At 48.3% G+C, this 15663-nt stretch overlaps 1 protein-coding gene across 4 annotated transcripts in view; it reads right to left on the bottom strand.

Moving 5' to 3' along the window:
* LRRTM4 (leucine rich repeat transmembrane neuronal 4) overlaps positions 1 to 15663 on the bottom strand; it is a 218044-nt gene that overhangs the window by 185519 nt on the left and 16862 nt on the right. The window contains exon 3 of one of the 4 annotated variants that reach the window (XM_054000716.1): positions 5458 to 5686. The exons of the other annotated variants lie outside the window; for them this stretch is intronic. Coding sequence (XP_053856691.1) covers positions 5666 to 5686 — 21 coding nt within the window. The 3' untranslated portion in view covers positions 5458 to 5665. Of the gene's footprint in view, positions 1 to 5457; positions 5687 to 15663 lie in introns of those variants that run through there. 4 annotated transcript variants of the gene reach the window in all.

Below are 15663 nucleotides of genomic sequence, written 5' to 3' on the forward strand. Positions count from 1 at the left end.
AGATGGACCTCATTTATCATCGGAGCAGCTCCGGAGTTTTGGTGCTGGCACTCCAGGACTCTCCATGCAAATGATGATTTATATCCCCAGCCATGGGCTGCTCCAGTGCCACCTTCAGAGCAGATTTCAGGGAAATAAAAGAAACTTTTGTGTCTCTTCATCTAAAAGAGGCAAATACAGCTGAACTCACCCCACAGATATTGGCTGCTGTTTCAAAACCAGCAAGAATTCTCTCTGAGTCAAGGACAGGCAGGAAATCGATTCCCTTCCACATAAATTCCCTTCATGGAATTCCCTGCTGGACTATTACTGTTCCTCTGCTCACTTCAAATGGAATCCTGGTTCCCTTCAAACCAACAGCAAAACTTCTTGGGTGCCTGGTTTCGATTCACCCCCGACTCCTCCATCCCCAGGAAACACACCCAGGTAAAGCTTTCGAAGGGAAAGGAGCTTCTGTTCAGAATCCTGACTTGAAAGGAGGGAGAGAGGTCAGTGGGGGAGGTAAACAAACTCCTCCAGGAGCAACAGGAGCCCTGGAAAGTGAAATCTGAGCTGCAGCCTGAGGAGAGACAGCAGGGATGCAGGTACAGCCTTGGTGTCAGCTTAACCTGTTCCTGATGCTGGGATTAAGGAGACAGCAATGCACGGCAATGTCTGCCTCAAACGCGAGGCAAAACTGCCCTCAAAATCATTAATGCTGGGAAAGACCTCCCCGGTCACCAAATCCAAGGGTGAATCAGCCAAACCCAAACTGCTGAGGAAACACAAGAAGCAGCTTTTGCATCACCAGACTCCCAAAATGAGGGGGCAGCCGGGGCAGAGGGGGGCACCACCACTCACAAACCCTTTGGGGCTGGAAGGGTCATCTCAGGGCGACTCCTGGAATCCATCAGGGAGCATCTGTTCCATCACAGCCAGGAAATCATCACCCAGAATCAACCATCAAACCCACTCGGAGCATGCAGCCCTTTTCCTGCCCCTCTTTCTCCACGATCAAAATGAATTCTTTTTCCAGCTTGTTTCCCAACAAGCCCTGCCTGCCTCGGATGGGAGCAGAGAGGATTCCAATAATAACTGTGCCCCTGGGAAAATGTGTCTTGCCAGCACCTCCCTCCTTTGCACAGCCAGGAGGGATCAGGCTCGAGTTCCTCTCCATCCCTGCTCTGGGCAAAGGGAATCTCACAGGCAAATTTCAAGACGTTTGGGATTTTAGGGGTCAAAATCTTGCATTTTTAACTGGAAATTGGAAATTAGACAACCAGTCCAGAGCACTGAGTGCCACGCCCAGGCGTTCCTTGGACACTTCCAGGGACGGGGACTGCAAACCTCCCTGCACAGCCCCTTCCAACCCTTCCCGTGAAGAAATTCCTCCTGGTGGCCAGCCTGATCCCTTACATTGAATTGGCAGTAAGGAAATAATCATTCCTGATCTTGGAATATCGGTGCAGCGTGACACCGCCGTGAGGCGACGTGTGACAGCAGGGAGATGCACCACCCTTGCGAGGGGGAACACCTGGGAATGAGCCAAAGGAAAAGGACAGAGTGGACACAGGGATGAGCCGGGGACGGGCAGAAGCTCAGGAAACTCCCAGGTTGAGCTCACGGGTACTGGGAAGAGCCACAGCTCTGGGCAGGTGCATCAAGCTCCAGGATATTCTCCTATCCATGTAAATATTTGTGTGTTTTAGTAAAGAAAATACTTACTTTAAACTTATCCCAATGTCCTTTAACAATATTTACAGAAGGATTTAAGTAAACACATTAAAAAAAATTTGAATAAATCCAGTTTCAGGTCCTGAAATTCAGGAGGGATCTCTCTCCCCAGATACAGCAATGTTCATCCTCCACAGCTGTGAACAGAATGAAACTCCTGCTTTGCTTTCTGTCTCTCCCCACCACAAATTCCACTTATTCCAGTAAGACTCCAAGCTCCACCCCCTGAAGCACTGTCTAAAATTAAAATCTATTGTAATTATGGTTGACTGAAAAATACAACTTTGTCTGTGCAGAGAATTCAATTTTTTGTTTTTTTTTTTGGCATTTGCCATTGGCCCAAACCAAAGGAAGCAAATACTCGATGGAACAAGAAGTTCAGCATAAATGCATTGAAAATTCCAGAAGGATTCCAGCTCCCATCAGCCTCTTAAGCTGCAGGTCAGGAAATCCTGGGCCTCCACATCTCCCAGTGATCTCCCACCATCTCCTTGGACTTCCCTTCCTCCCCTATTGTCACTGCCCGTTTTTACGCACTTATTTCATCCTCCAAACCTCTTTGGGAAGGAAAGGGATCAAAACAGCTTTGAAAATGTTGGTTTATGGAAAAGGGGGTTGTAGCAGGGTGGGGGTCGGGCTGTGCTCCAGGGAACAGGGACAGGAGGAGAGGGAACGGCCTCAGGCTGGGCCAGGGCAGGCTCAGGGTGGAATCAGCAGGAATTTCCCCATGGGAAGGGTGCTCAGGCCTTGGAACTGCCCAGAGGGGTTTGGAGTGCCCAGGGAGGTGTCCCAGGAGCTCCTGGAGGTGGCACTCAGAGCTCTGGGCTGGGGACCAGGCGGGCATCGGGCACAGCTCGGACTCGTTGCCCTTGGAGCTCCTTCCCCACCGAAATGATGCCGTGGTTCTGGGATTCTACAGGAGAAGGATCTGCAGGAATCGATCCTGGGCTCAGCCTGATGAGTGACAGGTAGTGAGTACATGGTGCTTCTGCCTAATTATTAACCCTTAATTGTTAACCCTTGCCTGATCTGCCAGATAAACGAAATTACAAAGTGCTAAAAACTCTTGATGATTATAATAAAATTATAATAAAAGGACTCGCACTCCAACGTCCCAGAAACTCTTCTGAAGATGCTGCCATGACAGCCTGGCAATGCCACCCCCCTCCAATTAAGGCGTCCTCACAAACACTTCTTAGGCACAAAGGTGTCATCTCATTTGCATATTCATGAGCCTAATGAGGGAATGGAACGGACAGACTGATGCTGGTGTTTGCCTTTTCACGGGAAGGGGAGCAGCTCTCCCTGAGCTCACAGCCTGAGCAGTTTTGGTGGTCCAAGAATGAGGCCACTCAGGCCAGGGCTGTCCTGGCCACCCCTGGAGCTCTCGAGCCAAGATTCCAACATCCCCTCCGAGCACCCTGGTGCTGATAAAGCTGCTCTACGAGCAAATTCCAGGGAAGTGAAACATCCCTCTGTCTCGTTTTCCATCAATTCCATGGCATAAAGGAGCCTGAGGCAGGCAAAAACCCACAGGACAATTTAGGGGCAGGAAGTTTTAGACTAATTGGAAGAAGTAAGACATGAGCCAGTCTGGATTTCTCCCCAGCCAGACTTAATTCTTAACATAAAAATAAAATCTGAAAAGAAATTGAAACAGTGGTGATTTTAAAAAGGTTAGGAAATGAGGTTGCAGTAAAACATGCTGCAATTCCAAGTGCTTGGCACTTCTCAGACAGAACCTGGGATTCTTTCTTTTTCCAAGTGCTCAGCACAGGATTTGCACGCCTGTCCTTGAGAAAGGAACCTGGGGTAAAACACCAAAGTAAAGGAATCCTAAGACTGAACCACTCACAAATGGTTGCAAACCCGTACTTTGGGATGGTCCAGGGGCTCAGCTCGGTGCCAGGTCTCTTTGCTGAGCTCCCCCTGTTAATTCCCGGCCTCCAGGGCGGCTGCTCAGCCGCGTTTGCACCCAGCCAGCACAGACAGCTCTGGTGAGCTTTCCGTCCTCTGAGGTCTTCAGGGCAGGAAAGGAAAGCAAAACACATCCAGTGGAAGTTTAAACACCCACGGGAGAGATGTTAAACGTGTCCTGCCAAGCACGCTGAGGCCGTGTCGTCCTTTCCCAAAGCAGTGGGAATTCCTGGACGTCGGGTGAGGGAGTTCTCTCACCGCTGCTGGATTTTAACCCAGGGGTAAAACCCAAACCTGGAATTCCAGTTCAACCTCACCAGCACCACGCTCCCAGGGGAGAGGATTCCACCTTTCCTGGTGTCTGCTAGAATGAACCAAGTTCCTGTTCAAAGGAAGATGAAATCACAGCTTTTCCTGCTGCCCATTCCTTTCCCTTCTGTGTCAAGTTTCTGGAGATTCTTCCTTGCCCGGGTGCCTGACAAAAAGTCCCACTTGTTTGGGAACAAGCCGGACCTCAATTCCCTGCTCTGTCCTAAAACTGATGCAATTTTGGGCCAACAAATCTCATTTTTCTGGCTCTCATCCCATCAAAAGCAACTTGGTTCCTGAGCCGCCACTCTGATTCATCCCTTGTTTTTTCCTGTACTTCAGTTCATCAGAGCCTCAAAACAAACCAACAAATAAAAAAACCACACAAAAAAAGCATGAAATAGGTAAAGATTACTCCAAAACAAGTTTATCTAAGCAGCTGTGAAGCACTGAGCAAGATCACCCCCTTTGTGCCACTCCCACAGGGAAAATTTCTCTGTTCCCAAGTAATTTACAAGCTCAATAATCAAAACCAGGCAGGGGAAGGAAATAAGGAGAGAAGAATGAGTTTTGTTTCTGCTCACTTGCTGTTTTTAATGTAAGGGTTAAACAATTCAAAGAGAACCAGACTCAAATGAATCCCCAAATCCAGGAATTACACTTACCCCAAATTTCAGCTATTTAGAGACATTAACTTAATATTTCAGTAGGACGGGACAGAAAAAAGAAATGCCTGGGTATGATGTTCTCCTTTTTTCCCCGTAATTCAGGGCGCTGCCACAAATTTTCTTCAAAAGCCCGGGTTTTTGAGGAGCTCTCATTAGTGCCCATGCCAGATGTGTATAATGGGGAATTTCCATATTTACAAAGAGGAACGAGCACGATCCCTCTCATCTCCCTGCCAGGGAAATGAAGCAGCATCCATTCCTTTAATTTAGCCTTGTCAGGAGCAGCCCTTTGTGACATCCCTGGGATCATTTTGGGGCTGCTCCTGCAGGTGGGAGAAAGGAGCCAGGAGTGCCTGTGCATCCCTGTGTACGTGAGGATCCAGGCTGGCTTTTATCTGGGATTAATTAGCACCCACTTGGGTTTGATGGCTCCAAGGAGCACAAAACCACCACAAAGAGAATTTAGGCTTAGACGGGCCTGGAGAGTCTGTGCCAGAGCTGGGGCTCAGATCTCCAATATCGCATTCCCCGGGAAATTTGGCAGCAGGTTATAAACTGAGCTCAATCCTAAAAATATTTATCAATTGACCAATCATTTGTTAGGCTTTGGTTGTCAGGGAAACAGGCATTTAGGGACGTCATCTCCAGGGACACGGAGCCAGAGCAGCTGGGGCTGGGATGCAGGAGAGTGATGCCTTTTTGGGACTACCTAAAAACAGAGCCAGACAAAACTAATGGAATAAAAAGCATTTCTATTTACTGAAGGGCCTTCAGGTAAGTTTAGGGCAGACAAAGCCCCCCAGGGGCTACACCCAAAAATGGACGGCGGCTCACGGGTTTCACACTTTTGTAAGTTTGGTCCATTGGCATATTGGGGTTCATCTCCCAATTCCAGCTTCAGGTGATGAAGTCATTGAGCCCAAGTTTGCTGCCCCCAGGTCACTTTTGTTTCCATCTCTGGGCCCCGAGGCAGTGAGGTGTCCTTGGTTCCCAGCCTGGAGAGGAATTGTTGTGTCTGCCCAAAATGGGGAAGCAGCAGCTCACAGTGAGTTTGGAGTTCAGAGTTCTGCACTGAAGAACTGCAGGGTTACAAATAGGTGGAAATAGAAAAGCTGAAATCCTAAGGCATCAAGAGCAGCAGCCCCAGCCCCAGGGCAGGACCAGCCCTGACCCACCTGGAGCCTCTGGGGAATCTCCCTCAGTGAACCCCACTCCCCTCACAGCAGGACACTCCATCCCCACCCGTGGCTCTCTCAACATCCCCGAAGGCCCGTGGGCTCATTTCTCTGCCACAATGTTTGGTTTTTGTAGTCAAAGCTCACTCTTTGGGCCACCAAACAGCAAATTTTCCACCCCCCCAACCCCCAGAGAAACTGGCCAAAAGATGCCCTGGCTCGGAATGATGGGATCAGGACCCAAGAATTATAAAATCACGGAATGGTTTGGGTTGTAAGGGACCTTAAAGCTCATCCAGTTCCAGCCCCTCGTCATGGGCAGAGGATTGGCAGTGTCATTCCTTGGGCTCGGGGAAGGAAGCTGCCCAAGCGCTGGACTTCTGCCCCAGCATCACTCACCAGACCTGCTTTAATTAATCCTGAAAGAGCACAAAAGCCACTTTCAGGATTCATTCATTAATGCCTTTGTTCTTGGCAATTCTTTGAAGATCAACCAGCCCAGCACACCTGGACAGGATGAACACAGACCTTGCAGTCGGATCAGGCAAAGTCTTACCTGAGACATGAGTGGTTTTCCTTTTATTTCCTTGCTGAAAGCTTTTAACAGCTCTTTTTTTTTACTGGAACACAATTAAAACCACTACAAGGACAAGTTCTGGGAAGGTATTTATAAATTCCCCACTTTTGACAAAAAGTGGCATTTTCTGAATTCTCCTTGCAAAGAACACGACCCCCAACCCCCCCCCCCCCCGGTTGCTGTGGTTACCTGGAGGATGCTGTTCCCACCACAGTGATCCCAGAGCTTTCCCAGACTAACAGGCTGCATTTAGCCCATATTTGTATTTTCACCTCCTCTTCTTTAAAAGAGAGGAGCAAAAATGCCAGGGGAGGGAAGGAGAGACTTCCCTGCAGCTCTTCCCCTCAGCCTTCTGCTCCATCTGCGGCCGCCCGGGAGACGACGGGGGGAATTTTTAGAGTGTGGCTTCGAGCAGCAGACCAAAATCCGAGCAACTGTTAACAAAAAGTGTGAATATGGCAGACAGGAGAGGAGTTCCATAAGGAATGCACTTCTAGGGGTGTTTTCTGTAAAGGGAGAGCCTCGTTTCACCCAAAGGAACACTTCAGATCCGGGGACTTTCAGCTCCCTCTGACCAGTGTGGGCAGAGCAGCCAAAAGAGACAGCGAGAGGAGTAAAAATAATTTACCAGATGAGAAAATCGTCTTTTCCCTCATGATCTGAGGCTGGCTTAAACTCAAAGAATGAAATTTTATATCATAAATCATCAATTCATGGAATGATTTGGGGTGGAAAGAACTTTTAAGACCCTCTCGTTCCAACTCCTGCCATGGGCAGGGTGGTGTCCGCTGCAATCCGGGGACAGTTCTTGGAACATGTACTGACACGTCATAAAGTGTCTGCACATATTCCATAAAATATGTTTTCTAAAATATCTTGTTGTCTACATGTTTTCTAAAATACCTTTGCATATCTTGAAACATCACCCAATGCATTTTCGGTTGTTCCTGCCCAGTTCTCTTCAAAGCCAGGAAATCTCAGCCCGTGGACATCTCATGACTGCGACTCCCCCAGATTTATTTCTCCCAATGAAGAAAACTATTTTTGCTTTTTTTTTTTTTTTTTTTTTTTTCTCACATCTTTCAGTTTCACTATCTCCTAATTTCTGAGCAGCAAGACAGAGAGAAGCTCCAAATAACTCTCATTGAAATCAGCCATTATTGAGAATTCTTTAATCACGCCTCATCCCAGTCATCTCTTTTCCAAGATTAAACACTTCCAATCTCCCTCATGCTCCCAAAAGTGCTGGGAAAGCAGCAACAATTAAACAGCAAATCTGAGTAGAGAGACATTTGCAGAAGTAGTGACAGACTGCACTTTCCTCCTGATATAAATATATTTATAGATAAATACCTCTCTCTATAGATATCTATATTATATACAGAGACATATACAGGTTTTCACCAGATTAAATTCCAAACAGCCACCCAGAATGGATTTACTCGATCGTGGGATTTGGATTTTTTATTCCTTTTTCCTGCATCCATTTCCCTTCCCACCACTTTGCCCCCTCCCTTGATAACAATTTCAGAGGATTATTGAGGTTGGAAAAGCCCTCCAAGAGCGTTCAGCCATGAATTCACACTCAGGGCTGTCAAGGGGATGCTTTGGGGGCCTGACTCACCTGAGCCTGGAGAAAATGAGATAAGAGAAAGGCCAAAATAAGTAATAGTCCCAAAATAAACAATAGCCCCAAACCAGCAGTGGGGGTTGGAACTGGATGAGCTTTAAGATCCCTCCCAACCCATTCAGGGATTCTGGGAGCCAACAAAAGGAGGAGGTGATGGCACAGAATCCCGAGGACACCTTTTCCTCCCACTGGGGCTGAGGTGGGAGCAGCTACAACCCCACCTGGGAATATTTGCAAACGGATTCATGGCAGGAAAGCGGGGGGGTGAAAAAAAAGCAAAATGTGTCGGATAAATTCTTCTCAATGAATAATTCCTCCAGCTCCGATAGCAATGCATAATTACAGCCCGTACATAATACTATGTATTAGTTGGGGGTACTAATTAGTTCATGTTTGTACAGATCCTGGAAGGTGTAATGTGCTCAGGCATTATCATTAACTAAGCAGAGCAGTCAGGTTTAAATTCTTTTTACCACAGCTCAGAGCAGGATCACCTACACCCTCTCAGATCAGTTGAACGTGGTACCTGCTGATCCTCCAGGGAGGAAAATTCACAAATTGGGGCCTGGGAGGAAGCACGGAGAGCTCCTTGCTGCTGAGCAGATTAGAAGGAGAGGAATTGTTGCCAGTTTAGAAGATCCTGCTTTGAAACCGAGGCAGGACTGATGCACTCAGGTGGCAGCAGCTGAAGTTTACCAGGTAAGATCAGTCAGGTTCTTGATTTGACAGAAAATCAGAAGCTGCTCTGGGCTTCGGAGCGTTGCTGAGCACCTCTGAACGCCAGAGAACGACGTCCTGAAGCCGTGCAGGTGCCTCATACCAACATTAGCTAGGCCAGAAGAGCCAAAAGCCATTGGGTTCATCTGTGCTTGCCCAAACCTCATCAACGCCGTGCTTCACTGCTGCAGAAAGGAAGAAAAAACCCCCCAGGCGTCGATACTCAGAGCTTCAGCATCCGCTTCTGAGGCTCAGAAAGAAAGCATTCTGAGCCCCATGGGGAAGGGTTTTAATTGGTGCCACTCTGCCCAGGGACAGCGGAGGTGAGCAAGCCCCAGAGCCCGGCTGCTGTGTCCCTCACTGGGAAGGCAGGAGGGGACGGGGTGCTGCTGGCTCAACTGCCCCTGTCTCACCCTCACTGGGAGCAAAAGCCAAATAACTGAGCCCGAGCACACCACACCTGCAAGCAAAGGTTCGTTTTAAAGGAAAGCAGAGGCTACAAAAGGGACCGGCGGGATTTTAAAGCACATTTTTCAATGTTTTCTAACTAACTTGAGTTGTACTGTGAGACAGATTTAGCACTCGTGGAACTGTGTAGTTTTGTCGGCATCTGTCTCCTGTTTTCATCTATTTTCTTTCTTCTGGGTCGGACTCGATGATCTGAAAGGTCCCTTCCAGCCCAGGGATTCTGTGGTTCTGTGGAAGGCAGTGCTGGGATGTGGAGCTGTCAGGCAGCCCAAAGGACATTAATGCCCCCAAACCCATCCGCATTTTTATGCCAAAAGAAAGGAGGATTATTTTTCATGAGGAGATTCATCACAGTCCATCTGGGCTGCTTTTAGAACTTCCAGTATTTGCATTTTTTAATAGTTCTGGGCTGTGGGCAAATGATCCATGAAAGAGGATGCCGAGCACGTCCTTTTTCTGCAAAATCCACGGGAAATCCTTGTGAGGCTCCTCTGCAAAGGGCAAACCTGGGGGCTTCTGCCTCTGCAACCTCTCCAGGAGCACCCAGGGGTCTGCAAGGCACAGGAGCCTTTGCCACACACGAGGAGCTCTCTGTGCATCAGGGAAATGTTTAATGCAGGCACATTATACGTATGTTACACACACATATGTGTGTGGATTACATGTATGTTGTACATACATTGTATGTATGCAATGGTCTGTTACAGGCCCCCAGAGTGGTTTTTGCAGGGGTTTGGCCTGTGTTTGTGAAGCCAGAAGCAGATTCATCCCACGGCTGCAATCGCCCAGATCCTGACAGTTTATTTGTGTCCGTCCGTCGCTGCTGGCAGACGCCAGAATGAACATCCCTACCTCCAGTGCAGCGTGGAAATTAAAATCAAATGTTTCATGCTGTGTCCACCCATTGCTGGCAATCTCCTGCATCCGGAGTCTGCTGGGACTCCACAAACGCCTCCCAGGGTGGGTTTTTAAAGTGTGTGTGGAAGTGAGAGAAGGGAGGGGCAGCTCGTGCTCCGTCCCAGCTCTGTCCTGTGAGGGAACAGCCTCAAACCCTCAAAGGGTGGGTTCAGGTCAGGGTTTTGGGCACCCTGGTCTGGTGGGAGCTGTCCCGACCCTTGCCTGGGTTGGAGCTGGGTGGTCTCTGAAGTCTTTGCAGTCCAGGCCATTCCATGTAAGAATAAATTAATTTATTAAATAATTAATCTATAAATTAGTCTCTATTCAGTTCATTTTAAGCAGCAGGTCACAGCCACCAGGATGAACTTCAGAGCCAAAACTGCTCCTTCACCTTGGCCAATTCCTTTGCATCACTCTGGTCCATTTGTGAGCAGATCCCAGGTGCAAAATTCAGGGATCTGGAGAGCACCAAACAGAAATTCATTTATAAATCCATTCATTGCTGTAACCCCTCTCTCCAAGCTGCCCCATTTGCGGGGTGGGGGGGGGGGGGGCAGCACACAGCCTTGCACCCCCTGTTATCCCTCAAAAAAGCCCAAAATCTGGAAGAAAACCAGAGCTCCCACCCCAGCTGGGAATGGGGATGGCGAGGGCAGGGATTGCACAGGGAGAGCAGAGACCTGAACCGAGCACACCCCAAAGCTCCCGAATTATTTCACTCAAAACTTGCCTCCCCTCCTTGCCCACACACATCCAGCGAGGCTCAGTAATCCCTACCAGAGACTATAACACAAAATTAATTAGCTGTTTAATTACTTATCATTTTAGAAGCGAAATCACTGCAGAGTCCCACACAAACACAGAGATCTCTCTGTGCCAGAGCCAGCTCAGCCCACACCCCCGAGGCACAGCTGCTGCCAGAATTAAACAGGGCAAATCCAGAGCACTTCCAAGGAGGCTTCTCCCACTGGGACTTCACCCTGGACCACCCATCCCACAAGTCAACCAGGAAAACATCCCCCAGGCAGTGACAGTGGCAAGGAAACTCTGGAGGAAAAGGGGAACCATGCAAAATAAGCTCATAAATAAGGAAAAAGGGAAGATGGAGCAGAGGTGGGAGAATCTCTGCTCTTCCAGAAATGCTGATGGAAAATGCAGGAGGACGCTTGGACAATCCCTCCCTGCTGCAGCGAGGCTGTGCCTCAGCCAAACAAATGATGATCCTGATCCTCACTTGGCAATTTTTTATTTGCAAACTTGGTTAAAATGTAGAAATATATTGATATATGAGCAATCCCAGCAGCAATGATTCACAGCATTGGAAATCCAGGACAAAATTCCATTGCTGTGTGTGTGGAAGGGAGGACTCTTTCCTTGTCTCTTTCAGGGAAAGGCAGGATGGTGACAAGGAAAGGAGAGAGCTTCTAAAATAGCAAATATTGGAGAATGCAGCATAAATATCCGTGAGAGCAGCTCAGTTGTGGCCTAAAGGCAGAGCCAGCTCCCAGTGCCCAGCCCAGTGACGAGATTCCCTCAGGAGGTCCCAGCCCAAGCTGGGAATTCCTCAGGAATTCCACGCAGCAATCCACAGGCTCTCTGCTACCTGTGACTTTTGCAACTCTCCGCCTTTTTTATTCTCCACTTGAAATGCTCTCCCAGCCCATCGGTCTCCTGGTCTCCTCCAACCCACTCCGTGCTCCAGCTTTCCTCCCCAAGGCTCCTGGAATTCCCAGCTTTCCCTCCCACAGGAGCAGCTCATTTCCAGACTGAGCTGTTGGGATTCCTGCAGGCAAACACCGATTTTGGGGCTGTCCTGGGCCCCATTTGAGCAGTGTCAGATCTGTGAAGATCAACGCGCAGGGTGTGCAAATGACTGGTTAAATAAACGTCCAGAACCTGGAACACCGAGGCTCTCTGGGTGATTCAGCTGATGGAAAGAACTTCCAGTTTGTGCAGGAGCCACCACAAAGAGCACACAAAGTCACAACGAGGCCCATATTCCCGTTTTTGAGCACACTGCCTGTCTTTTCCACGTATTTTTTTCATTAAAGCTATATATTTCCTATCCAAATAACTGATTTTTTTTTTTTTTTTCCTAGAAGCTGATGCCCTCCAGGCAGGACTCGAGTGCAGCACATCAGCCCTGAGAGCGACTGGACACACAGATATTTCCATGGTTTCCTTGTTCACACTTGGCTGGATCAATAAGCAATTTCCCCACGTGTGGGATATCCAGGAGCTGTGATAGGCAGCAGATGGTTTATCCCAGCTGCAATCTGCTTCAGCATTTTACAGCAAAAAAATAATAACAGGCAGAATAAACAGAAGGAGTTTCCTCTGTTGACCAAAAAATGTTCTTCGCTTAATTCTTCTTGTGCAGCAAGAGACCCGCCAGTAGCACCAGTAAGAGGCAGGGGAGAGTTTAGAGATGAGGCCAGCCAGAATTCCATGCAGAAACAAAGGCAGAATTCCATGCTCGTGTTCCCCTTGCAGGAAATGCACCTCATTCCAGCTCAACCCTCTGCCAACGGACCCAGCCAGAGGAGAAGTATGTTTATTTATGTGTTCAGAGTGAAATAAGCCCCACAGGGAACCCGGAGTCCAAGTGGCCCCCTGGGCTTTTGCTGGTTTTCCTCATGCAGCACATCCAGGAGGGGGGAATGGGATGATCCTTACAGCCCTTCCAAGCCAAATCACTCCATGATTCCATAATCCAGCCTTACCAAAACCCCAACCCTTACCCCAAGGCCTGGAAGTTCCCGGTTTTCAAGCAAATCTCAAAGCATTCTGAAAACCAAATTCAACTTCCTAAAATACTCACGGGAACGTTCATGTCAATTTTTTTAAAATAATCCATATAAACACTGGGTTTATCTTGAGATTGTCTGGAAATCTTTTCATGAAGCACTAAGGAAAATGAGATTGGGTCCATTAAAATGAAGGGAAGGGAAGGGAAGGGAAGGGAAGGGAAGGGAAGGGAAGGGAAGGGAAGGGAAGGGAAGGGAAGGGAAGGGAAGGGAAGGGAAGGGAAGGGAAGGGAAGGGAAGGGAAGGGAAGGGAAGGGAAGGGAAGGGAAGGGAAGGGAAGGGAAGGGAAGGGAAGGGAAGGGAAGGGAAGGGAAGGGAAGGGAAGGGAAGGGAAGGGAAGGGAAGGGAAGGGAAGGGAAGGGAAGGGAAGGGAAGGGAAGGGAAGGGAAGGGAAGGGAAGGGAAGGGAAGGGAAGGGAAGGGAAGGGAAGGGAAGGGAAGGGAAAGGAAGCAGAGCCTCTGTGCACCCCCTCCAGTAAATACAAACGATTGGTGCGGAAAGCAAAAACAGGAAGGAAACGATGATCAGACCTTTTAGGAATAAAGTGATTTTCTGCTCAAAAATTTCAAATCACCTTGTAAAACACAAGGAGGGAAATATCAATCCAAAGTCCCTTTGGGAAAGATAAAAATGGACAGCACCAGAGCAGCAGCCTTTGTAAGGATCCTTCCTGCAGAGAAACCTGGCAGGTTCAAGGACCTTCCCTGAAGAAATCAGCTGAGGCTCAGAGGTGGGGGAAAAACACCTGCCAATGAAACGGGGGGAGAGAGGACAGAAAAGCTTCAGATAAAGCATCAAATGGATGAAGGGATGGAAATACATTAAATAAAAAGATGAGAATTGCCTGTTGGCAGGGAGACCGGTGGCACGGGGAGCTCTGATTGATGTTCCTGCCGCTGTCTGCTTCCAAGCTGAGGATGAAATGGTCCCAAGCAAAGGCTTTCCAATGGAAACAAAGCCATCCTTACAGCCACAAAATCCGCAGTCAGCACAAGGAGAGGGGACAGAAAACGCCCCCCCTGAAAGAAGGGAAATATTGCAGAGCTCTGAAACAAAGGCAGAGCTGATGCCCAGGGACACCTCACTATGAGCAGGGCTCCCAGTGGGATCCCAGTGCATCAACGGGAAAACAGACAGAAAAGAGGAAATTTTTTTGCTATTTTCTCTTTTTTGGAAGGTTTGTAAAGACTCTGGAATCCACAGGACAAGTGGTGCATTTTATCTGGGAGCAGCACATCCTTCCTGGCACAGCCCCAGAGGACTCGGCCGCTCACAGCTGGGGATTTTGGGACAACTCCTCAACACGCATCGTTTCTGCTGCTGAAGGAAACACCCAGAGGGTTTGTTCCACCTGGGCTTGCAGTGGCTCCGGGTTCTCCCAGTTCTTCCCCCAGAGGGTTTGTTCCACCTGGCACAGGAATGGTGGGCTTGCAGTGGCTCCGGGTTCTCCCAGTCCCAGTTCTTCCCCCATGGAAGTCCAGGCTCCTACACTTGCCTCCCCCACGGAGGTGTAAGAACTCTGCCATGGTTTTGTGCGAAGGACAATAAGATATCCAGGGATTTCTGTGTGGTTTGCACCGGCATGAGGCTCTGACAGCCCAAGCTGCCATCTCCAGGATCACCTCTCGTCTCCAGGATCAAGGAAATCTCCTTGGTCTGAAGGTGCTCCAAAGAGTAACTTTACAACTGCTAGTAAGGCAAGTCCGTGTTCGTGTACAGGGATCCCCTCATGACCGCTCTGACCTCAAGGTAACTCAACCCACACCACTCCTGTGTTTGAAAAGGCTGGACTAACACAAAACATCCCAAAGGAGACCTTTTTGACCACCAGCTTCCAGGCTGGGACTGGCCCAGAGGTCCCACAGTCCCACTTTCAACCTCAGCATCCGCTGGGAGCAGCTCCACCCCGTGCTTTGGTCCCTCAGCGGCTCGTCCCTGGAGGAGGGAAGTGTTTCTGTCGAGGTCTCCCTCCTTTTCTGAGGGCTTTATTTGCTTTCTGACTGCAGCTGGTGCCAGGCAGTTTGTAAACAGCTCTCCAGAATTAATAAAGAATTAATACACGCTGTAAGAAATCATCAGAAATCACATGTGGCCTCTTATTTATGCGCTTATCCTGCTTTACAATTCATCAATGTTTAACCAGTACTTCTTAAGCCACTTACAGAATGTACACACAGCCATCAATTAATCGCTGCTCTACGTTTGAATTGAGGCCAGCCCCTACCTTGTCTTACCTGGCCATCAGGTCAGGATGAAAAATGCCAGCCAGAGGTGGACTGCAAAAACTACAAAATTACAAAAAAAAGGGGGTAAGAGGAAAGTTATGGGGGTTTGTACGGGTTTTGTTTATAATTGATTTTATTTCCTTTGACCTGAATTCAGCTGTACGCTGCTAATTTAGGTTAATGCTGATAATTCCTTAAAACAGTGAACATGGAATATTAAATCACTCAATGGCTTTTCCTTTTTTTTGAATAGTAAAGATTGAACCTGTCCTGCCACTCCCCACCCCCCTGTGAAGGAAGGATTTAACACTTGCTGGGAATGAAGAGAAATCCGTTCCATTTTGTTTTTTACCTGACACATTTTCAAAGGGAATAATATTTTTTTCCCCTATTGGATCTTGGTTTTTCTCCTTAGTGGTGATTTAACCTGCTGTTCCAGCTCAAATGAAAAGGTAGATTTATTTTACAGAAATGTTCTGTCTCTGAAGGATCCATCCCCAGGGGGAAGGAATTTTATCCACTGCTGGGAGGAAGGAGCAGCGAGAACTCAGCATATCCAG

Source organism: Vidua macroura, chromosome 28, assembly GCF_024509145.1.
Source record: "Vidua macroura isolate BioBank_ID:100142 chromosome 28, ASM2450914v1, whole genome shotgun sequence".
NCBI classification, from domain to species: domain Eukaryota; kingdom Metazoa; phylum Chordata; class Aves; order Passeriformes; family Viduidae; genus Vidua; species Vidua macroura.